Source organism: Bufo bufo, chromosome 2, assembly GCF_905171765.1.
Source record: "Bufo bufo chromosome 2, aBufBuf1.1, whole genome shotgun sequence".
Taxonomy (NCBI): domain Eukaryota; kingdom Metazoa; phylum Chordata; class Amphibia; order Anura; family Bufonidae; genus Bufo; species Bufo bufo.
Window position 1 is genome coordinate 707444040 of NC_053390.1, and position 26551 is coordinate 707470590.

Here is a 26551-nt window from a genome sequence, read left to right on the forward strand (position 1 = left end):
TCAAGGGTTTCACTGTCAGCTACAATTCGCCTTGCTCTTAAAAATTGTGAATATGGCAAATGCTTTACCATGCTGCGTGGATGACAGCTCTCGTACCTCAGCATCATATTCCTGTCGGTGGGTTTAGTATACAGTACTGTGGATAGCATTCCATTCGTAACCACGACATTAGTATCAAGGAACTGAACTGAGGTATCTGAGTAAGTCACCGTGAACTGTAGCTCACTATCCGCATTATTGAGGTAACCATGGAAATCCAACAACTGTTGTTCAGTACCTGTCCAGATGAGGAAGATGTCGTCTATGTATCGCCACCATCCCAAGATGTGTTGGGCATGGCGGGACCCATAGACGACATCTTCCTCAAACCTGCGCATGAAAATATTGGCGTACGCTGGGGCCACATTGGACCCCATAGCAACGCCGCGTTTCTGGACATAATATGTGTCTTGGAAAAGGAAATAGTTGTATTCCAATACAATAGTAAGAAGCGAGATAATGAAGGCGCAAGCCTCTGGTGTCATTGATGACATGTCCAACATACCTTGTACCGCAGCTATACCCTTTTTATGGTCAATAGAAGTATACAAGGATATGACATCAAACGAGACCAGTGTGATCCTACCCACATCTTCAAGATTGACCTTACTCAATTTTAACAAGAAATCTGACGTATCTTTGATGTAAGATAATCCCCCTGTAGAAAAATCACGTAACACTTTGTCTAAAAAAATGGATATGTGACAAAATACCGAATCAGTGCCCGAGACCATAGGGCACCCTGGTGGGTCCACCATTGTCTTGTGCATTTTTGGCAACACATAAATTACTGGGGTAATGGGGTGGGAAACAATAAGATATTCCTTAAGCCCCTCATCTATAATACCTGCTTGTACAGCCTTCGTCACACATTGTTCAATGATACGTATGATATTAAATTTGGTGTCATGTGGTATCAGATTATATACTTTTACGTCATTTAATTGTCTTGTGATCTCTTTTATATATTTGATGGTATCCATCACTACAACGGCACCGCCTTTATCGGCGGGTTTTATCGTTAGGTCATTATCCTTCTTTAATTCAACTAATGCATACACCTCGGCCGCAGTGAGGTTGGGGTACCTGAAGTCCTCAGTACGAGGGAGAGACCTCAGGACACCAATCTCATTCTTGACAGCCGAGATGTATGCATCAATGGCTGGTTCATATACATAACACGGACTCAAATACAAAAAAAGAAGAAATAGCGGTTATTAATCTTTCCTCCAAAACATTGACCCCCGCGCAGTTAACCGTTTTATCTAAAGGGTTATCATTTTGCCCTAATGCTCAGGTAAATTGGCTTGATGTTGAATCTGATCTGAGTAATTTTTTCCGCTCCATTAGGTTAAAGGTGTGGTTCCAAGGAAAGAGTGGGGAGCAGGTAACAAGAACTAGCGAGTTCTCATGTAAAATGTTTAATCTGTCCAATAAGAGCTATTTCAATCCAGTGGTAAATGAACCAGCCATTGATGCATACATCTCGGCTGTCAAGAATGAGATTGGTGTCCTGAGGTCTCTCCCTCGTACTGAGGACTTCAGGTACCCCAACCTCACTGCGGCCGAGGTGTATGCATTAGTTGAATTAAAGAAGGATAATGACCTAACGATAAAACCCGCCGATAAAGGCGGTGCCGTTGTAGTGATGGATACCATCAAATATATAAAAGAGATCACAAGACAATTAAATGACGTAAAAGTATATAATCTGATACCACATGACCCCAAATTTAATATCATACGTATCATTGAACAATGTGTGACGAAGGCTGTACAAGCAGGTATTATAGATGAGGGGCTTAAGGAATATCTTATTGTTTCCCACCCCATTACCCCAGTAATTTATGTGTTGCCAAAGGTGCACAAGACAATGGTGGACCCACCAGGGCGCCCTATTGTCTCGGGCACTGATTCTGTATTTTGTCACATATCCATTTTTTTAGACAAAGTGTTACGTGATTTTTCTACAGGGGGATTATCTTACATCAAAGATACGTCAGATTTCTTGTTAAAATTGAGTAAGGTCAATCTTGAAGATGTGGGTAGGATCACACTGGTCTCGTTTGATGTCATATCCTTGTATACTTCTATTGACCATAAAAAGGGTATAGCTGCGGTACAAGGTATGTTGGACATGTCATCAATGACACCAGAGGCTTGCGCCTTCATTATCTCGCTTCTTACTATTGTATTGGAATACAACTATTTCCTTTTCCAAGACACGTATTATGTCCAGAAACGCGGCGTTGCTATGGGGTCCAATGTGGCCCCAGCGTACGCCAATATTTTCATGCGCAGGTTTGAGGAAGATGTCGTCTATGGGTCCCGCCATGCCCAACACATCTTGGGATGGTGGCGATACATAGACGACATCTTCCTCATCTGGACAGGTACTGAACAACAGTTGTTGGATTTCCATGGTTACCTCAATAATGCGGATAGTGAGCTACAGTTCACGGTGACTTACTCAGATACCTCAGTTCAGTTCCTTGATACTAATGTCGTGGTTACGAATGGAATGCTATCCACAGTACTGTATACTAAACCCACCGACAGGAATATGATGCTGAGGTACGAGAGCTGTCATCCACGCAGCATGGTAAAGCATTTGCCATATTCACAATTTTTAAGAGCAAGGCGAATTGTAGCTGACAGTGAAACCCTTGAAAATACGGTTGACAGCATGGTTGTTAAGTTTAAACAACGGGGATATCCGGACAAACTGCTCGTTGAGCAGAGACAAAAAGCGCTGGCTGTAGATAGGGATTCCCTATTGCAGGGTAAGGATAACAGGAAGATACAGAAAAGAATCACGTTTGTATCCACCTATTCAGAATACAGCGGCGCAATTAATAAAATCTTGAAACGACATTGGCCAATACTTGGCAGTTGCCTAAAAACGATACTATCGTAGGTGTAAAAATATAAGAGACCAACTGGTGAGGGCGGATGTGGGACCCAGATCTATTACCAGGCAGACAACGTTGGCACCATCAGGCACAGGCTGTTTCCTGTGCCTACATTGTGTTAACTGTAGCCTGATTTGTAGATCTAGGACATTCACACACCCAGACACAGGACAAAGATATCCCATCAAGTTTCACGTAACATGTGACTCTTCATTTGTAGTCTATGTCTTCTCCTGTCCATGCCAACTTCTGTACGTAGGCGAAACTTCCACGGATTTGAAGACTAGGCTAAATAATCACCGTTATACAATCAGAAAGGGACGCAAAGATTTGCCAGTGCCGAGACACTTTGGGCTACTGGGACATAAAGAAAAAGATCTCAGATGTTGGATCTTAGATCAAGTTCCAATGCCACGGAGGGGTGGGGATCGGGTATCTCTACTCAAAAAAAGAGAAATGTATTGGATCCAGACACTACAAAGTCTGCATCCCAAAGGTTTAAATATCGACTATAGATACGGTGGAGTTCTGTGAGGAGGTCACTTTGCCCCTATGTTCCATTGATGTGGGCTCCAAACTACCTCCTGTGGTTGACAGATTCATTGGTTTAAAAAAGAAAAAAAAATGTAAACACATAATTATGAGTAAGAAATTGATTTTAATATAAATGTAATAGGTAATTTTACTAATATATGACACTGACACTTTTGCATTATCTTTTCAGATACACTTGCACAGGTGGCACCTTAGAAAACTGATGAACCTTAATGGTGGAGGATGAGCCCACGAAAAAATAATTGTGTTGAGATATTCTTTTCTCTGGGTTCCATGCGTATGTCCCGTTAAGATGAATTTTTTTTAAAAAAGGGAGGAGTATTTTATACTTCCCTTGCAGTAGCCGATACTGAGCACTTTATACTTTCTTTGCTGTAGCGGATACTGTCGCTTGTTTTAAACCGTTCTGTTGTAATGAGGAGTACCCTCACAGTTATGTATTGAAGCAGGGCAAGATCCTACAATGCTGATGACACTGACGTGCCGCTGGCATTGGGGTGACGAGTGGATTTGGGTTTACCATTTTGGAAAGGATGGTTACTCATCCAACCTGCATCATGGTGGTATTCAACCACAGTAACTGAGGATGTGGAACGAACAAGGCAATAAACGACAGAGTTAATGATTACCCTTTTGCTCAGATTCCCTCTTCCAATATGGCGGCAAACAGCTTGCTGTAGCTATTGCGCATGCGCCGCTATGTGGAGTCATCGATGGGAGAAGGCGGTGACATGCTATCGGGTGCGCCGCTGATGTCATCAGTAGGCGGCACTGTTATGCATCAGCCTGTCTCCCAATGATGACGTGATGCGACTGGGACATACGCGTTGGTCTCCTGAGGACGCGCGGATCAGCGCTATGGTACATGTGGGCGCCATCACTCCCCCAGGTAGCAATTCATTAGTCTTCCTTATTTGCACATGTGCACCATTACAGTTGATGCATGAATGATGTATTGATGGGTTACAGATGTAACCAATTATATGTCTTATGGTGTTTTCTTATGTAATTCGTTGTATCATAGAGATTTACTGTATGTAATGCACTAGTCACTTTTACAATCATGACCATTACGCGGTTTTTGCACATATTTATATATTGTACACATGTATTATTTTTAAAGCATCAATTATGTTGTTTGATTGAATGTATGTATTGGCACACCTTTATATACTTGCTGTTCACTGTTCACCAATGCTTGAAGAAGGCTCATGCTTGAGCCGAAACGTCGCTTTTGCCACCATATGGGTGAATAAAAACTAACTTCTCTGAAGAAATGCTTGGAGTGCAGTCCGATTTTTATTTTCTATAAGTGGGTAAGCACCTTTTGCCGTACTTGGACACTGCACCCGTCTATTTTTCCACACTCTTTTAGGGTGGTGCTGCCAGTGGTTTTTTCCTTTTATATATATATATATATATATATATATATATATATATATATATATGTAATGCAGTAGTAGAAAGAGGCAGCACTCTGGAAGTAGTAAAAATGAAGTGGATCTCTTTATTCACCCAATGCAACGTTTCAGCTCATCTCATTGGAGCCTTTGTCAAGCAGTGACTAAAGTGCTCCGCAAAATACATGTATATATAGGCACACAACATAGTGAACATGATTATACAGTGATTAAATCGATTAGATAATTTAACAATTTACAAGTGGAAAATTCATACATCAGTGTACATTCATTATAACATAGTAACATGGTATATAAGGCTGAAAAAATAAATTTGTCTATCCAGTTCGGCCTGTTATCCTGCAAGTTGATCCAGAGGAAGGCAAAAAACCCCTGTGAGGTACAAGGCAATTTTCCCCACTTAAGGGGGGAAAAACTCCTTCCCGACTCCAATAAGGCAATCAGAATAACTCCCTGGATCAACAACCCCTCTCTAGTAGCTATAGCCTATAATATTATTACACTCACTCACCATCACTACCTTCTCAGGCAGAGAGTTGCATAGTCTCACTGCTCTTACCGTAAAGAATCCTTTTCTATGTTTGTGTACAAACCTTCTTTCCTCCAGGCGCAGAGGGTGTCCCTTCGTCACAGCCACAGTCCTGGGGATAAATAAATGATGGGAGAGATCTCTGTACTGCCCCCTGATATATTTATACATAGTAATTAGATCTCCCCTCAGTCGTCTTTTTTCTAAAGTGAATAACCCTAATGTTGATAATCGTTCAGGGTACTGTAGTCCATCCATTCCAGTTATTACTTTAGTTTCCCTCCTCTAAACCCTCTCCAGCTCTGCTATGTCTGCCTTGTTCACAGGAGCCCAGAACTGTACACAGTACTCCATGTGTGGTCTGACTTGTGATTTGTAAAGTGGTAGGACTATGTTCTTATCACGGGCATCTATGCCCCTTTTGATGCAACCCATTATCTTATTGGCCTTGGCAGCAGCTGCCTGACACTGGTTCTTACTGCTTAGTTTGCTGTTTATTAAAATTCCTAGGTCCTTTTCCATGTCAGTGTTACCCAGTGTTTTACCATTTAGTATGTACGGGTGATTTGCATTATTCCTTCCCATGTGCATAACCTTACATTTGTCAGTGTTAAACCTCATCTGCCACTTCTCTGCCCAAGCCTCTTATCTATCCAGATCCATCTGTAGCTGTATAGTGTTCTCTTCAGTGTTAATTACTTTACAGAGTTTAGTGTCATCTGCAAAAATTTATATTTTACTGTGCAAGCCTTCTACAAGATCATTAATAAATATATTGAGGAGAATAGGGCCCAATACTGACCCCTGAGGTACTCTGCTAGTGACAGTGACCCAATCTGAGTGTGTACCGTTAATAACCACCCTCTGTTTTCTGTCATTGAACCAGTTACTTACCCACATACAGACGTTTTCTCCCAGTCCGAGCATTCTCATTTTATATACTAACCTTTTATTTGGTACAGTGTCAAATGCTTTGGAGAAGTCCAGATATATGACATCCATTGATTCGCAGCTGTCAAGTCTAGAACTTACCTCCTCATAGAAACTGATTAAATTAGTTTGACATGACCGATCCCTCATGAAGCCTTGCTGATATGATGTAATTTGCTTGTTTTCATTGAGATCTTCCAAGATAGCATCTCTTAAAAAAACCTTCAAACAGTTTACCCACAACAGATGTTAAACTTACCGGTCTATAGTTTCCGGGGTCTGTTTTTGCACCCTTTTTGAATATTGGCACCATATTTGCTATGCGCCAATCCTGTAGAACACTCCCTGTCAGTATAGAGTCTGTAAATATCAGAAATAATGGTCTGGCTAAGACATTACTTAATTCTCTTAGGATACAGGGGGTGTATGCCATCTGGCCCTGGCGATTTGTCTATTTTAATCTTTTTAAGTCATTTTAGTACTTCTTCCTGGGTCAGACAGGGCAGTTTTAATAGGGAATTTACTTTTACATTCTGCATTTCATCTGACAGTTTATTTTCCTCAGTGAATACAGTGGAGAAAAAAAATATTTAATAGCTTTGCTTTCTCCTCGTCGCTCTCTGCAACTCCCCCCCCCCCCCCTCATTGCTCTGTAGAGGGCCGACACCTTCAGATTTATATTTTTTACCATTTATATAATTGAAGAACATTTTAGGGTTAGTTTTGCTCTCTTTGGCAATTAATCTCTCGGTCTCTAGTTTGGCGGCTTTTATTTGTTTTTTACATATTCTATTTTTTTCCTTATAGTTTTTCAGTGCTTCCTCGCTACTCTCCTGTTTTAGTGATTTAAATGCTTTCTTTTTTGTCATTTATTGCCTTTTTTACAGTTCTATTTATCCACATTGGTTTCTTCTTGTTCTTTAACCTTTTATTCCCATAAGGTACGTACCTCTCACAATTAGATTTTAGGATGCTTTTAAAAATATCCCATTTTGTGGCGATATTTATTTTTTGGAGGACTTTTTCCCAATTAGTTAGGCCTATGCCCTCGCTTAGTTGGCTAAAGTTAGCTTTTTTGAAGTTTGGTATTTTTGTTCCTCCCTGTAGAAATGCTCGTTTGAAGGATAATTGGAAGGTTATTCATTTATGGTCACTATTTCCCAGGTGTCCCTCAACCTGCACATCTTTTGTTATGTCAGGTCTATTGGTTAATACTAAGTCCAGTATGGCCGTCCCTCTAGTCGGATCCTGAACCAGTTGGAAAAGGTAATTTTCTTTGGTTATTGCCAAGAACCTGTTTCCTTTATGAGATGTACAGCTTTCAGTTTCCCACTCTATATCTGGGTAGTTGAAGTGCCTCATAATAACTATCTCATTATGATTTGCCGCCTTGTCTATCTTGTTTAGTATTAGATTTTCTGTGGACTCTGGTATGTTAGACGGTTTATAATAAACTCCTATTAGTAATTTATTATTATTTTTGCCTCTATGTATTTCTACCCACAGTGACTCAACATGTTCATGTCCCTCACTTATATCTTCTCGGACTGTGGGCTTTAGACAGGACTTTACATAATGGCAGACCCCTCTCCCTCTCCAGTTTTGACGATCCTTTATAAACAGACTATAACCTTGTACATTAACTGCCCAGTCATAGCTATCATCCAGCCATGTCTCAGTTATTCCCACTATGTCATAGTCCTCCTCACACATCACTAATAACAGTTCACCAGTTTTATTAGTCAGGCTTCTGGCATTAGTATACATACAATTAAGAGGTTTATGTATATTTTTACCCTACACCTATCCTTCTGAACTGTTCTAGTCCCTCCTTCCATTCCCCCACTACCTTGCCCCCGGTCTCTATCTGCACTATCTTCCCATCCTATAATGTAATTACCCTCCCCCCCCAGTCCCTAGTTTAAACACTCCTCCAACTTTCTAGCCATCTTTCCCCCCAACACAGCTGCCCCTTCCGCATTGAGGTGCAGCTCATCCCTACGATAGAGCCTGTAGCTGACAAAGAAGTCGGCCCAGTTCTCCAGGAACCCAAACCCCTCCTTCCTACATCAGTTCTTTAGCCACTTGTTAACCTCCCTAATCTCCCACTGCCTTTCTTGTGTGGCTCGTGGTACAGGCTGTATTTCAGAAAACACTACCTTTGAGGTCCTTGCCCTAAGCTTTTGACCTAAATCCCTAAAATCATTTTTAAGGACTCTCCACCTTCCTCTAATTTTGTCATTGGTTCCGATATGGACCATGACTGCTGGGTCTTCTCCAGCCTCTCGCAGTAATCTGTCAACCCAATCCGCAATGTGTCGACCTCTAGCGCCAGGAAGACAACACACTGTTCGGCGATCACGGTCTTTGTGACAGATTGCCCTATCTGTTCCCCTAATAATAGAGTCTCCCACTACCAGCACCTGTAGGGCCTGCCCTGCTCTCCTGGTCCCCTGCTTACTGGAGTTGGCATTCCCCTGACTGTCAGAGGAAGTGTCCGGCTGCAGCAGTGCTGTCCCTGAACCGGCATCCCCCTCATCTGCCAACTGTGGAAACTTGTTGGGGTGTGACAGATCAGGGATAGCCTCCCTTGCACTCTTCCCTCTACCCCGCTTTCTGTTACCCAGCTAGCTACCTCACTTTCCTCTGCCTCCTCGCTTTCACCCTCCCCCTCAACTACCCCATAGAGTGCTTGCTCAGTGAGCAGAAAACTCTTTTCCAAATAGTTAACTCCTCTCAGTGTTGAAACTCGCCCGTTTAGATACTCAATTTGTGATTCCAAATGGGTAATTTTCTCACATTTTGAACAATAATATACACCCTCGAACGGCTGTTCCAGGACTGCATACATCAGACAAGATGTGCACTGGACTGCACTGTCAATTATGGAAAACATACTAATGGGGATTACACAATGAAAGCGAAAAATACAATATAATGCATTAATAAGAAACTGATTTACTGCAGTCCCCCACTGAAGTCCCTGAATTTGAAGTCACTTAATCTGAAGTTGCACACTTATACAAACACACACTTAAATCAAACACGCGACGCTCAAACTCTCGTTATATTCCTGCTTATATAAATGGAGCTCTCAAAACCAGTCTGTTTTGTTTCCTCTGGATCCAAAGGGTTTATACACATAACATTTACAAATATATCCAGAATGGCTGTGATACCTTACAACCATGATGTGCTAAAAATATATATATGTATTAAAAAAGATTAGTGCTAATTACTGTAGGGTTGTAAAGGGGTATTCTGGTTGTTAAAAGTTATCCCCTTAACACAGGATAGGGGATAACTATTAGATTGGTGGGGGTAGGACCCCCACTGATAATGAGAATGGGGGCCCCGTACCCCCTGTAGCCCCACTGATATGAATGGAGCAGCCAGTCAGGCATGCGTGTGGCCACTCCATTCATTTCTATGGGAATTCCAGAGATAGATGAGCACTGTACTCGGCTATCTCCGGAACTCCCATAGAAATGAATGGAGCAGCCACGCACACGTGTGACTGGCTGCTCTGTTCATTTTAGGGGGGCTAAAGGGGTATTGGCCCCCATTCTTGTGATTGATTGGGGGTCCTAGCGGTAGGGGATAACTGTGGATAGAAGATAACTTCTAACAACTGGAATACCCCTTTAAATCAAAGTCTGCAAACTAGGAAGTTGTTTTAAAACTGCCGCTCATTACTGACAGCACTGGCTGCCTTGAAAGGACTAGAGATGTAGAAGAGCTGACCTGGGTCCTGGATGAATGAATAACAACGGGAGAGTAGAGAGGCCCACAGCATACATATGATGGTCATTGCCGCTGATATGAGTTGGTATAAAATGTGTGTATGTGTGTTAGCTATCTCTGTATACACACTGGCTCTCTTGACTCCCTCATACATACATACATACATACATACATATGTATGGAAGTTTGGAAGAGCACGTACTGTATGTGTATTCAATGGGGAGGTAGGAGAAAGCTGCTGCTATAAATCACTGATAAGATGGCCCTGTGTACAGCTGAACTCAGAAAGGACAGAGAGGTAAATATATACACTCACCTAAAGAATTATTAGGAACACTATACTAATACGGTGTTGGACCCCCTTTTGCCTTCAGAACTGCCTTAATTCTACGTGGCATTGATTCAACAAGGTGCTGATAGCATTCTTTAGAAATGTTGGCCCATATTGATAGGATAGCATCTTGCAGTTGATGGAGATTTGAGGGATGCACATCCAGGGCACGAAGCTCCCGTTCCACCACATCCCAAAGATGCTCTATTGGGTTGAGATCTGGTGACTGTGGGGGCCATTTTAGTACAGTGAACTCATTGTCATGTTCAAGAAACCAATTTGAAATGATTCGAGCTTTGTGACATGGTGCATTATCCTGCTGGAAGTAGCCATCAGAGGATGGATACATGTTCTCATTCTGTTTACGCCAAATTCGGACTCTACCATTTGAATGTCTCAACAGAAATCGAGACTCATCAGACCAGGCAACATTTTTCCAGTCTTCAACAGTCCAATTTTGGTGAGCTCGTGCAAATTGTAGCCTCTTTTTCCTATTTGTAGTGGAGATGAGTGGTACTCGGTGGGGTCTTCTGCTGTTGTAGCCCATCCGCCTCAAGGTTGTGCGTGTTGTGGCTTCACAAATGCTTTGCTGCATACCTCGGTTGTAACGAGTGGTTATTTCAGTCAACGTTGCTCTTCTATCAGCTTGAATCAGTCGGCCCATTCTCCTCTGACCTCTAGCATCCACAAGGCTTTTTTTCCCACAGGACTGCCGCATACTGGATGTTTTTCCCTTTTCACACCATTCTTTGTAAACCCTAGAAATGGTTGTGTGTGAAAATCCCAGTAACTGAGCAGATTGTGAAATACTCAGACCGGCTTGTCTGGCACCAACAACCATGCCACACTCAAAATTGCTTAAATCACCTTTCTTTCCCATTCTGACATTCAGTTTGGAGTTCAGGAGATTGTCTTGACCAGGACCACACCCCTAAATGCATTGAAGCAACTGCCATGTGATTGGTTGACTAGATAATTGCATTAATGAGAAATAGAACAGGTGTTCCTAATAATTCTTTAGGTGAGTGTAAATTACACGTTTTCCAATAAAACTATATATCGCTCAGCTTTATCTTCCCTATAACATGATGCCTCACAGTGGTTCTCTTTATGTCTCTGTTCATAACCTGCTGATGTATGCTCTGCTATATAATAGCAATGTACAATGGCCGGAAAACCAACTTTAATAATTTAATTATGGAATCCACTTTATCCTAAACTATTACTTGATCACTTAGAGAGAATAAACAGATGGCTCACTATGAGTAATCACGCTAGGTGCTCTGGACAAAAAGAGCCACCCCTTGCTCTTGTTGGGATAAATTGGTGAGTGAAATTGGACCGGCACTCAAAACACCCAGAGAAATGTGGATCCAAACTTATTTATTTAAGTACAGTAAAATATATTGAGTGTGTGTATTGGCATCAAATAAAAAATTGACTACAATGAATCGATCCAATAAAATCGAATAGGTTAAAATACATACATAAAAATGCAGATAAAATGCAATATCCTTAATCGATAAAATACTCGATTTTTCAGGAGACTTGAGTATTTTTCTCAGTTGAAGTCCCAGTACAATAAACCCATGTATATGGGTGAGTCCCAGTGGAATTAATCAAAGCTGTGTCCCAGTGGAAGTAATCAAAGCTGTGTCCTCAGAGCTTTATATAAGGAACATGATTTTGCCTTTTCAGGCCTGCATGATTAATAAAATGCACCAGCTTTCACGATTAAGCGTATATTTAGTTACTCACAACCTTTGGCGCTGATCGAGAGGTTCTTTAAATGGGAATTATTTCAGGTGGCGTCCCACCATTCACATCCCAGTCCAGCAATGTTGGTTTCCCTCTGCAGCAGCTCTCAGGATCTCGTCACAAAGTATCACAGGACTTGGTCCGTCTGTAGGTTCCGTGAGTCAAACAGAAACTTTTCCTTGTATAGTTGGTTTCAGTACATGGCCATGTAGAAATAGCAGTCGAGTTCACGCACAGGTACTCCGCCCAGACACGTTTCGAGATAGCTTCTCTCTTCCTCAGTGGGTAACCTGTGGTCTGAGAACCTCGACTTTTAAACTCTCCACATCATCCCTTAATTGTCCACACTGGATTTCAACAGGTGTTAGTGATTGAATTGGGTGGTTACAATGCTTAGTTGTTTCAAAACGAGGGTCTCCGAATTTTCAGAAAGAATCTGTTCTGTTCTTATCGATTTTCTGTACTTATAAACATTTTGCCAGAATTATCGAGTATAATTCTGGCAAAATGTTTACCGTTGCGTGCACCCGTGGCCGTTGTGACGTTTTCCGTTTTTTTTCGCGGACCCATTGACTTTCAATATGTCCATGGAAAAATCGGAAAATGCACCGTTTTGCAGCCGCATCCGTGATCCGTGTTTCCTGTCCGTCAAAAAAATATGACCTGTCCTTTTTTTTTGACGGACAATGGTTCACGGACCCATTCAAGTCATTGGGTCCGTGAAAGAACACGGATGCACACAAGATTGGCATCCGCGTCTGTGATCTGTGGCCGTAGGTTACTTTCATACAGACGGATCCGAAGATCCGTCTGCATAAAAGCTTTTTCAGAGCTGAGTTGTCTCTTCGTGAAAACTCAGAACCGACAGTATATTCTAGCACAGAGGCGTTCCCATGGTGATGGGGACGCTTCAAGTTAGAATATACTAAGAACTGTGTACATGACTGCCCCCTGCTGCCTGGCAGCACCCGATCTCTTACAGGGAGCTGTGATCCGCACAATTAACCCCTCAGGTGCTGCACCTAAAGGGTTAATTGTGCATATCGTAGCCCTCTATAAGAGATCAGGGGCTGCCAGGCAGAAGGGGGCAGACCCCCCTCCCTCCCCAGTTTTAATTTCATTGCACACTGGCCACCAATGAAATTAATACAATAGGGGGAGGGAGGGGGGGCCGAGGGGGGTCTGCCCCCTGCTGCCTGGCAGCCCCTGATCTCTTACAGGGGACTATGATACGCACAATTAACCCCCCTCAGGTGCGGCACCTGAGGGGTTAATTGTGCGGATCACAGCCCCCTGTAAGAGATCGGGTGCTGCCAGGCAGCAGGGGGCAGTCATGTACACAGTTCTTAGTATATTCTAACTTGAAGCGTCCCCATCACCATGGGAACGCCTCTGTGTTAGAATATACTGTCGGATCTGAGTTTCACGATCTAACTCATATCCGATGGTATATTCTAACATAGAGGCGGCGTTCCCATGGTGATGGGGACGCTTCAAGTTAAAATATACCATCGGATTGGAGAAAACTCTGATCCGATGGTATAATAGGGACTCCTGACTTTACATTGAAAGTCAATGGGGACGGATCCGTTGCAATTGCACCATATTGTGTCAACGTCAAACGGATCCGTCCCCATTGACTTGCATTGTAATTCAGGACGGATCCGTTTGGCTCCGCACGGCCAGGCGGACACCAAAACGACTTTTTTTTCATGTCCGTGGATCCTCCAAAAATCAAGGAAGACCCACGGACGAAAAAACGGTCACGGATCACGGACCTACGGACCCCGTTTTTGCGGACCTTAAAAAAAAACAGTTGTGTGCCGGAGGCCTTATATAAAGCTCTGAGGACACATCTTTGATTACTTCCACTGGGACACAGCTTTGATTAATTCCATTGGGACTCACCCATATACATGGGTTTATTGTACTGGGACTTCAACTGAGAAAAATACTCAGGTCTCCCGAAAAATCTAGTATTTTATCGATTAAGGATATTGCATTTTATCTGTATTTTTATGTATGTATTTTAACCTATTTGATTTTATTGGATCGATTCATTGTAGTCGATTTTTTTTATAATCGATATTCCATCTATAAAATTGTATCTTTGATGCTAATACACACACTCGATATATTACTTGATCACCCCGGGGTGGACTGGCAATTTTACCCTAAAGGGAAACTTCCCAGTGGGCTGATGTCCCAAGGCCACCTGAGACCACTTCACAGCCTCCAGCCAGGTAAGTAATGATCTGACAAAGTGTTAATTAATATTGGGAGCATCAAGTACTTATGTAGCTGGCCAGCAGCCTCATGTGTCCTTCAGACTCCTGAATTCAACTGTTTGTATGTGTTTTATCTCTGGATTATATACTTAAAATTATATAATTTTTTTATGTTTTGTTATTGCAGAAAGAAAATGAAATCTGCATACATATTGATGGCTTATGTGCTATGCACTATGTATGTCATAATAAGGGTACCCATCATGGCTGAAAATCACTGTAAGGTCACAACAGAGAAAGCTGACTGTAGTCACTTGGAATTATATACTATACCTTCAGACCTTCCATCAAACATTACAACCCTCGACCTTTCCCACAATCGCCTGAAGACACTGCCTGCAGCCAATCTCTCCAGATATGATAAACTTGAGCATCTAGATGTTGGTTATAATACTCTCCATGTTCTTGAAACAGACTTATGTCAACTACTACCATTGCTTAAAATACTAAACCTACAGCACAATGAATTTACAAAGATTCCTGAAAAGGCCTTCCTTTACTGCATGGGTCTTGTGGAGTTGAAGCTAAATTCTAATGGAATAAAAGAAATAAATGGAAACCCATTCAAATATCTTCAGGTGCTATCATTTTAATGATCTTAGCCAGTTTCAAAATGCATTTTGCTGTTAATTTGATTAAACTGGTGATTTTATTCTCGACAGAGCTTGCAACTTCTTGATGTGTCTCACAACAAAATGACAACTACAGCTTTAGGAGACCAACAGCAGCTTTCAAACCTCACCGAACTTCTGTATTCTCATAATATGATTAAAGAACTGAAGAAAGAAGATTTTATGTTTCTTTGGAAAAACTCAGTGCGGAAGCTTGATCTTTCAGCCAACCCTGTGAAAGAGGTAAGGTGTTATATATTCAGGAACAAACAAAAAGGTAAGTGGCCCTATAGCAACAATTAAAATGAGACCCCCTTTCTGTTTCTGATTAAAGGGGGGCATTATAGAGGTATTGGCTGCCCTGCCCCCATCTCTGGATATTTTGAGCGGGGTAAGTATAACCTGTATGAGGTGCCCGGGGAGTTTGGGGGTCATTATAGGGGTTGGATAACACCTTTAACACTAACAAAATCCACAGTCAACCGGGGACTTAAAGGGCTTCTGTCACCCCACTAAACTCATATTTTTTTTTTGTGTACTTATAATCCCTATCTTGCCATATTGCCATACATTATGTTATTAATAATTTTCGTTCAGTAGATTTAGCAAAAAACTTACTTTTATAATATGCTAATTACCTTTCTACCAGCAAGTAGGGCGTCTACTTGCTGGTAGCAGCCGCAGAAAACCGCCCCCTCCTTCTGTTGATTGACAGGGCCAGCCGCGATCTCCTCCTCCGGCCGGCCCTGTCAGCATTTCAAAAATCGCGCGCCTGTGTTGATTCGGCGCAGGCGCTCTGAGATAAGGAGGCTCGCCTCCTCAGCACTCCCTCAGTGCGCCTGCGCCGATGACGTCTTCTCTTTCGGTGACGTCATCGGCGCAGGCGCACTGAGGGAGTGCTGAGGAGGCGAGCCTCCTTATCTCAGAGCGCCTGCACCGAATCAACACAGGCGTGCGATTTTTGAAATGCTGACAGGGCTGGCCGGAGGAGGAGATCGCGGCTGGCCCTGTCAATCAACAGAAGGAGGGGGCGGTTTTCTGCGGCTGCTACCAGCAAGTAGACGCCCTACTTGCTGGTAGAAAGGTAATTAGCATATCATAAAAGTACGTTTTTTGCTAAATCTACTGAACGAAAATTATTAATAACATAATGTATGGCAATATGGCAGGATAGGGATTATAAGTACACAAAAAAAAATATGAGTTTAGTGGGGTGACAGAAGCCCTTTAATTGTTCAATCTCCTTTCTATTATCCTTGGGTAATTACCCTTAACCTTATTTGTAGGAACTTTGGAGAAGAGATCCCTGCACACAATTTTTTGCCACCCCAACTTTTTTCCTAGGGCCCTATAGCATTTGCCTAGTCTACTTTTACTGCAAGTGTACCTTGGTATATTTATATCATAAGTAAAAGTATATTATCCTTGATAGTACTTGGGTATGCTTCCCAATTGACATCTGTTAGTTTAGGAGACCAGTAGTGGTTGCCAGAGATCACTGAGGTCCATTAAGTTTTAAATTGATGAAGAATTACATTTTTCAAAATATTAGCCCACATTTTTCAAAAGTGTTGTAATTTTAGACAATGTGAGTTAAAGCTAGGCACAGTCATTCAGAAAGGGCCTTCCCCAAACTGTTATTACAAATATGAAAGCATACAATTGTCTAAAATTTCTTTGTAAGCTGTACCATAAACATTATCCTTCATTGGAAATAAAGGCTTAGCCTAAACCATGAAAAACACTTCCAGCCATTATTCTAGTCATTACTCTGGTTCTAGCTCATTAGTCTCAGCCACATTTTATGGTAGGCACTATACCTTCTAAAAGATAGCATTCTTTGGTCATTCATCCTTAAGACCAGGGGTGACGTTAGGTCAAAACATTCAGGGCTTGAGCCCCGGATGTTTTGACCAGTGCCCCGAATGTTATGCTGGCAGCAGTGGCGTAACTACCAGGGAAGCGGCTGCTTTGGGGCCCGGCGCCTGGCAGCCTGACACCAAGTGTCTTCATTATCTAATGCAGTTTTTCATGCCAGCACAGTCATTTCCACACAATCTCCTGCACAGCCCGGAGCCTGACTCCGCCCACTCATGTGACTGATCATGTGCTCCTGACATCATGAAAGGTCCTTTTGCCCACTAGGAACTATCATCTTCTGAGGTAAGACATGTGAATGGAGCATTTCTAGCATTGATGTAGATACGGGGGACAGCACTCCTTGTATTTAGGACTAGTATAGTAGGGAAAAAGTAACCATAAACCACTGGTCTCTATATGCACATTGTTAGACCAGAGGCGTTGGTGATACTTTATCTGAGGTGCATGTTTTGGCTGTATTCTGCCCCCTGCCCTGTACTGTACCCCCTATGCTGCACTGTGTGTGCCTCCTGCCCTGTACTGTACCCCCCATGCTGCACTGTTTATACCCCCTGCCCTGTACTGTACCTCCTATGCTGCACTGTATGTGCCTCCTGCCCTGTACTGTACCCCCCATGCTGCACTGTGTATACCCCCTGCCCTGTACTGTACCTCCTATGCTGTATTTTGCCCCCCTGCCCTGTACTGTGCCCCCCATGCTGTATTCTTCCCCCTGTCCTATGCTGCACTGTGTGTGCCTCCTGCCCTGTACTGTACCCCCTATAATGCACTGTGCCCCCTATGCTGCACTGTGTGTGCCCCCTGCCCTGTATTGTGCCCGCTATGCTCTACTGTCCCCCCTGCCCTTTAGTGTGCCTCCTATGCTGTATTGTACCCCCTATGTTGCACTGTGCATCGCCCCCTTGCCCTGTACTGTACCCCCTATACTATACTGTGCCCTGTACATTGCAGCCTCCCTTCTCTGTCTCTAGTGCTTGCCACTTGGCACTATCATGGCACACTAAGGCCGGTTTCACATCACGTTTTGCCTTTTGTCTAATGCAGGAGTAGGCAACCCACGACACTCCAGCTGTTGTGAAACTACAACTCCCAGCATGCATTATTGCTCTGCTTTTCTCATAACTCCCATAGAAATTAATGGAATATGCTGGGAATTGTGGTTTCACAACAGCTGGAGTGCCGAAGGTTGCTGACCCGTGGTAATGTATACATAAAATGTATATGTTAACAGGTGACTCAGACTGACACCATCAAAAAAAATGATACGTTAATGTATACGTTTTTTTTTTAACAGACTTTGCAGGATACAAAGCGTAGTGTGCTGCGCTTTTGTATCCCATTTTCCAACGTAAACCTCAAACGGATGGCAAAAATGTGATGTGAACTCTCCCTTACATATGCACATATAGGATGCCAGAATAGTCATGGAGGGGGGGGGGGGCATACAAAATTTAGCTGTGGGGCCCAGTCAGTTCTAGCTACGCCCCTGGCTGGCAGGGCCAGCCACTCTGACTCTCCTGCGCTGCGCAGCCCCGCCATCCTAATCCGTATCCTGCAGTAACTGAACTTTTAAACAGCGCTCATGATCTCATTACTATCTTACACACTCAGCTCCGGAAACATGCAGTGCGGGCGGCGCTCGCTCACTGATGTCACGCGCCTGCTCCTACCACTAGGGTGCGCAGGCGCGTGACGTCAGTGAGTGAGCGCCGCCCGCACTGCCTGTTACTGGGTGTGTAAGTCAAGATAGTAATGAGATGAGCGCTGATTTAAAGTTCAGTTACTTCAGGATACGGATTACTGAGGGGATGATCTGTGGGGTTGCCCAGACGGCTAGGCACTTCACAGTAGTTATTAACCCCTTTCAGCAGTCCTCCATTCACTGAAGGGGGGACTGCTGAAAGGGGTTAATAACTGCTGTGAAGGGAGGACTGCTGAAAGAGGTTAATAACTACTGTGAAGGACCATGGGGGTGTGGCTTCATGGGATGGGGGCATGACTTCACGGGGGCGTGATACAATGGGCTTGTGCCCCGGATGTTTTCAGACCCTAGCCACGCCCCTGCGTTAGACTGCCAGTTAGCAAACTGAGATTCTTCATTTCAGACAACACGGTTCCAGTACTGCAGAGTCCAGTGGTGGTGTGTTTACACCACTCTAGTTGATGCTTTTTTATTGCATTTGACAATGTTGAGCTTGTGGGGAGTTACTCAACTTTGGAGGCCAAATCCACGAAGCTCCAAATGCACTGTTTTTATTCATTTGTCACTTCCAGGGTTAATTTAGAAGTCTGCCATAACAGATGAGTACATTTTTATGCGCTATGCAATTAGGCACTTGATTCGCTATGGTTTGTGTGGTTCACTGTTCTGTGAGCTGTTGTTTCACCTGAACGCTTCACAATAATTGTGGTTGATATCCCATTTGACTGAGGCAGATCTAGCAGCTTAGAAATTTCATGAACTCGGTTGTGACAAAGGTGGCATGCTATCACTGTGCTACCAATGTTGGTCTAGGGAAAGTACATTGGTGTGTGCTTGATTTGTAATTCATCTGTGCACCATGGGTTTGGCTGCAATACTGATAGTTATTATGAGTGTCTTCATACTTCTGGCCATGCCCGCCGCTGCCCTGCTCCTTCCTTCAGGCACAGGCGCCACTGTACTCATGCTGTCTGCTGTCTGCTCTCTTGCTGTCTGGTCCTGTTCCTTTCTCTCCAGCTTGTTTCTGGCTGCCGGCGTCCTCTGCAAACAATGCTCTGCTCGTTTTGTCTAAAGGACACCTGGCCTATTCCATAGGGGGTGCACTCACTCTCACCCTTTTAAAGGGCTGGTGCACGTCCGTTTAAATCCTTCCTAAGCCAATGGCTGGTCATCCCTGTGTATTTAAACTTTAGGTTCCTAATCTTGATTTAATGAGCAAAGGTGCACTATTCTGCCTAAATACCCATGTATTGAACTTCGGCCTGACAACTGACAACGGCCTGCATTTACCCATTGCTGTCTACCCTGACCTTGGACTTCTTTCTTGGATCTGTTTGCACGCAGCTTTCCCTGACCCTAGCTGATTTTCTGACTATGAATATTGCTTGACCCTATGTGCTTTGCACCAGTGTCTCTGACCACCGTGAGTCAGTTGCCAACTACAACAGGACTATCTCAAGAGGTTGGGGCCTGATGGCTCCACTGCAGTGAAAACCAGATTCCTGTATAGGGTTTAAAGAGTGAAAACCAAAGGACTGACAGTATAATGCTTTTAAAACCAGTTAGTTAGTACAGAGGGTACACACCCACTGTTTATGACACATATGCATTAGACTACTCAATGCATTTAACTATACAACACACAAGCAGAACTTTGGCTTTTGCACTGGATTAACAAAACTTCTGATGTAAGAAAAAGGGAAAAAAAGTTGTTTTAGAATTCAATTTCAACTGTATTTCAAGCCCTTTTAGTTAGGAATATGACAATAATTAACCTATAACAATTACAAAATGTCTATGTGCACATTGCGGTTATGTTTGGGTTCCAGTTCATGTGCCTGGGTTCCAGTCCTCATGTTTGTGTGGACCACTGGTGCTTGCACTGTCAGTCTCTGCAGGTAATTGGCCAAGTACACCGGGACCATCCTGGAGTTGCGACCAGTGTGCCCTCGGCTAAGTTCTTCCCCACCATCAGGGGCTCACTGCCCTCTGCGTTTGGCCCCAATTCAAACCGGTGTACCTGGTCCAGTGGTATTACCTGCCACTAGACCCTTACCTGCTGGTCCAGTTCACTGTCATGTCCTGATTCTGTTAATAAAGTATTAGTTTTTGGTCCTTGCTTTGTCTGTTTGCATGCCTTGGTGTGTTATGCCTGAGAGATGTTCTAGGGGTTGGTAGGACCCTTACTAGAACATGACACAGGGTCAAAACCAGGAGAGACAGATGAGGCCCAGACAGCAGATGTGGGGTTAGTTCAGAAATCAACCAAGGCGAGAATACCATGAGAGTCAGTAGAAGTCAGTTCAGCAGACAACAAGAAAACAAGCCATGATCACAGAGGGATAGCGAGCAGATCTTGAGTTCAAGTACAAACCACAGAGGCACAAAACATAGCCAGGAAACACATATGCAATCACCAACAGCTGGCAATGACTGAGTAGCAGGCTTAAGTAGCCTGGATAGCTCTTGAATTGGATGCTAAGCCAATAACCTGGTTGGCTTGGCATTCAGTCTCACTGATAGTTTGACCAGCCATGGCCAGGACTACTCACAAGAGGTAGTAGCTTGGTGTGCTAGGATAACAATCTTAAAGTCAAACCGGTTGGTTAACACAGTTGTTCCACACCCACTTCTGTAACAGCCACCTTGAAAGTTAATAGCCTGGTCTCTTCTTTTGTAAGTGAATGCCTGTCTCAAAGATTAATCATTGTATGTGCAAGTACAGTTTACTTAACCCTTTCTACCCCGGAGGTTTTTTGTTTTTTGTTTTGCGCTCCCTGCTTTCCCAGAGCCATAACTTTTATATTTTTTTGTTCACATAGCCTTATGAGGGCTTGTTTTTTGTGGGACAAGTTGTACTTTCCAACGCCACAATTTAATATTGCATATGATATAGTGGTAAGCAGGAACAAAATTCCAAATAGGGTGAAATTGCAAAAAAAAAAGCAATTCCTCCACAATTTTAGGGGTTTTAATTTACAACGTTCGAATTGCGATAAAACTGAGCAGTAACTTTCATTCTACAGGCCAGTACGAATCCGGCGATACCTTTTATATGTATAGTTTTTCTTGTGTTTTGATAGTGATAAAAATAATAAAAAAGTTGGGGGAAAAAATCTGTTTTATTTTTTCATCGCCATATTTTGACCCCTATAACTTTTTTAAAATTATGTGTACAGAGCTGTATGGGGGCAATTTTTTTGCGGGGCAATCTTAACTTTTCAATGATATCATTCTGGGGTGCGTATGACTTTTCGATCACTTTTTATTTAATTTTTTTGTAGAAAACAAATCGGCAATTTTGAAGTTTTTTTTCTGTTTTGCTGTTTGCCGTATGGGGAAGATATTTTTATATTTTTATACTATGGGCGTTTTCGCACATGGCGATACCCATGATGTGTATTTTTTTATTTCTTTAGTTCTTTGATTTTTACTTTGGGGAAAGTTTTTTTTTTTTTAACTTTATTTTATTTTACACTTTTTTATAGTTCCCATAGGGAACTACAACAAGCAGTCATTAGATTGCTATTCTCATAGACCCCAATGCATTAGGAGTCTATGAGAAAATTGCTAGTTTCCCATGGAGCCTTATTACAGGCAAGGGCTCCATAGGAAATACTATGCAGCAGCCTCCTGTCATTTACAAAGACAGGGGCTGCTGCACACAAGCTTCGGCTCCTCTGATCGCCGCACCGGGGAGCCGGGGCATTACCGGAAGTGCGCTCTTCCAGTGTTTTGCGTGCTCGGATGCCGTGGTCAGTACTGACCACGGCATCTGAGGGGTTAAATGTCCGCAATCGGCATTACATCGGTTGCAGACATTAGCCGCGGGTGTCTGCTATAAGAAACAGCAGGCAACTCGCGGCTCCTGAGCAGAGCAGGCGCCATCTTTAACGACCCGGCCAGCTCCGTACTAGAACACCGCTGGTTGAGAACTGGTTAAACAATTCCTTGGATAGCTGGTATAGTCAGCTGCAGATGTAAATTCTCAGAAGTGCTTATTCCACTGGAATGCATGTTAGACTAATCTAGGGGCCGGGCAGACAATCGTCATCTCCATTGCGATTTAGGTTTATACAGAAAACACCTTATCTGGAAATAATATCTGAACAAGGCATTAGTGTTGAGCGCGAATATTCGAATCGTGAATTTTAATCGCGAATATCGCCACTTTGAGAATTCACTAAGATTTAGAATATAGGGCTATATATTTGTATTCACGAATATTCTAATCGCGAATTTATTGCGAATATCGGCACTTAGCAACATCCCTAGCAACCAATAGGAAAGTTGCCTATAGGAGTAGTGTTGATCGCGAATTTTCGTATCGCGAATTTTATCGCAAATTTTCCGATTGCCGATTTATCACAATCAAAAATGTAATGACTGGAGATCACAAATTCTCGTATTCGCGAATATATATGGTATATTTGCCCAAATATTCGCAAAATATTGCAAATTCGAATATTGCCCCTGTCGCTCATCACTGGTGTTGATGGAAAATTTTATATGCCGCAAAGTCGAATTTCCTCGTGCCTCGTGGTAACAAATCAATTTTCCCTGAAATGGCGGTAAAAAAAATCATACTCGCCTCATCCATTTGAGTGCGAAGAGTCCACCGCTGTTATCTTGCTTAAAGATTCCATGCAAAATCTCGTGCGCAGTGACATATGATGTCACCACAACGGCCTGCGTGATGACGTCATCATGCGCCGTGCATGATTTCACTCTGGATCTTCAAGCAAGATGGCTATGGCAGCTTCTTTACACTCAAATGGATAAGGTAAGTACAATTGAATTTATTTTTAAATGATTAACCCCTGAAAGGCCTTAATATTAATCTCAGATGCCACGATCAGCAATGATCACGGCATCTGAGGGGTTCAATGACGTGAGGTGGCGCAATCGCCGTTCCACATCATTGCGCCCCGCTACTTATAAAGAAAGGCTCTTTGAGACAAAGTAATTTGTCACTAAACAAATTTGTTTGTAAAATTCGGCAAAGCAGCCGAATCAAATTTTTAAGAACTTTGCTCATCTCTACAAGACATGTATATATTATGTACCTATACAATGACTGCCTTCCTCCCCAATTAAAATCCTTGGCTGTGACCATACTTGCATACCTACTGATCTGAAGACCCACACTTGCAGCAGCAAGGCTGTCCTGTTTCTTCATGGCAAACTGGACAAATCTGTAATGGCTCTTCGGTCTGTTGACCTTAGTATCCCAGATTTGTTGTCCTATGGCTAAGCACTGACTTTAATATAACTTTTCCCCAAAATAATATCCACATTACTTTGAGAAGCTGAGAAAGTTTACAGGGTTCTAGTTAAAGGTCAGTTGGGATGTCCCTATGTCTGCATATCAATGTGAGTGAGATGTGGAAGTCTGTGTTTGGCTACAATAAAAGCTTATTTTTATATACTAAAATAATATACAATATTTTCTTTGTCATAGATTCAAGCAGACTGTTTTCAACAACTGACTTCTCTTCACACGCTCACAATGGCCAACATGACACTTGGGCCCAAGTTAACAGAAGATCTTTGCTCACAGTTGGCCGGCACACAAATTAGTATTCTTTTGCTACCTAATTCTCAACTTACAAGAATACACAATTCAACATTTAAAGGTTTAGACTCCACAAATTTAACAAGTCTAGATGTTTCGAAAAATACTTTGTCACAGATTGATAATAATTCATTTATCTATTTGCATCATTTGAAAAGTCTAAACTTGGAAGAAAACCAAATCAGTCACCTGTATTTCAGAGCCTTTAATGGTTTATCAAACCTGACATACTTGAATTTAAAAAAGTTTTTTAGCAGTTCAAATAACCCCAAAATCGATGACTTATCATTCCAATGGCTTCAAAACCTGCAATACCTAAACATGGAACAAAATAAAAAAATTGACCTTTCTGAAAATACGTTTACTGGTCTAATAAGCTTGACGACTTTGAGCCTTGGTGGATGCTTGTTTCAAACTTTTACGAATAAAACATTTTCATCTCTTTCAAACTCATCTCTAATATCACTGAATCTGACAAAAACAGAAGTAATTAAATTAGAATCAGGAGCTTTTTATGGACTTAAACACCTTCAAGTGCTTGATTTGGGCCTTAACCAGATTGACCAATACCTCACTGGTGAAGAATTTGGGGGTCTTCACAGTATTAAGCAGATTTATCTTTCATATAATAAACATCTGACTCTATCAAGTAGTTCATTTTGTAACATTCCAACCCTTGAAAAGTTAAACCTCAGGAAGACAGCATTAACATTTAAAAGCACAAGCAATTCTCCCTTTAACTGTCTATCTAACCTAACCTATCTGGATCTTAGTAACAACAATATCGCTAACATAGAAGAAGATTATTTTAGTGGTCTTCATAATCTAAGAATTCTAAATTTACAACACAACAACCTTGCTCGATTATGGAAAAAGGCTAATCCTGGTGGTCCTGTATTGTTTTTAAAAGGGCTGCGGAAACTAGAAATACTTGACTTCCTTTCCAATGGCTTTGATGAGATACCTGCTGAAGCTTTTAAGGGGCTTTCAAATTTAAACTTCTTGAACTTGGGTGAAAATAACGTTTACATATTGCCACCATCTCTGTTTGAGGATCAAGGGTCACTAATTGAACTGGACCTACATAAAAATCTAATAACATCAGTTGAAGAAAATGTTTTCAAAAATGTTTTCAGTAACCTCAAAATTTTAAATATGGGCAATAACCCTTTTGATTGTACATGTGAAAGCATAGCTTGGTTTGCAAACTGGCTTAATACAACGAATACAAGTGTCCCAGATCGAGACTCACAGTACATTTGCAATACACCTAGCAATTACCATGGTGTTTTGGTTGAGAAATTTGATAATTCACCATGTAAGGACAATGCTCCTTTTAAGGCATTATTTGTACTCAGCTTTACAGTTACAAGTTCCCTGGTGGTTTGGGTTTTGCTGCTGCACTTCCAAGGCTGGAGAATAAAGTTTTACTGGAATGTTTTGGAGAGCAAAATACTTGGCTTTAAAGAAATTGATCCAGAAAACAAACATTTTGACTACGATGCTTATATCATCCATGCCAATAAAGACATGTCTTGGATTGATCGATATCTTCTTCCTCTTGAAGAAGATAAGAACTGCAATTTTAAATTCTGTCTTGAAGAAAGAGATTTTGTAGCTGGATTATCACATCTGGAATTGATTGTTAAAAGCATCAAAAAAAGCAGGAAGGTCATTTTTGTTATTACACAATATTTCCTAAATGACCAGTGGTGCAGAAGGTAAGTGTTCTATAATATACGTAAACACATGTACATATATAATTCAGTGCAAATTGCACTAATCCATATACATGAATTCATGTGCTCAATGTGTTAATATGTTAAAGGGGTTATCCGGCCCTAAGTATAGAAATTCTCTGTGAATGTAACCTATGAAGGGAAGAATAGTTCAACAGTACTTACCCTCTGCACAGCAGGACTTTCCAGGATCTTCTTCACAGTCATACTTCAGGCAGAGAGTTCCATAGTCTCACTGTTCTTACCGTGATGGTGAGTTCACTAAAAGAGTTCAAGAGGAGCCTGGATGTATTTCTAGAGTGTAATAATATTACAGGCTATAGCTACTAGAGATGGGTTGTTGATCCAGACAGTTGTTTTGCTTTCCTCTGGATCAACTTGCAGGATAACAGGCTGAACTAGATGGACAGATGTCTTTTTTTGGCCTTATAAACTATGTTACTATATGGCCACTCCTGTAACGTTTTCAAAGCTTTTGGTCCAAGCCTGTCTTCTCTGTTTATCACTGAAGCAAGATACGGTGTGTCATCACTGAC

The 26551-nt window shown here is 42.1% G+C and overlaps 1 protein-coding gene across 1 annotated transcript in view; it reads left to right on the forward strand.

Annotated features, from left to right (window-relative positions):
* Positions 1-26551, forward strand: part of TLR3 (toll like receptor 3) — a 51075-nt gene that overhangs the window by 18745 nt on the left and 5779 nt on the right. Inside the window, exons 2-4 of the mRNA XM_040418756.1 lie at positions 14635-15085; positions 15170-15361; positions 24163-25997. Of these exons, the coding sequence (XP_040274690.1) occupies positions 14642-15085; positions 15170-15361; positions 24163-25997 (2471 nt within the window). The 5' untranslated portion in view covers positions 14635-14641. The remainder of the gene's footprint in view (positions 1-14634; positions 15086-15169; positions 15362-24162; positions 25998-26551) is intronic.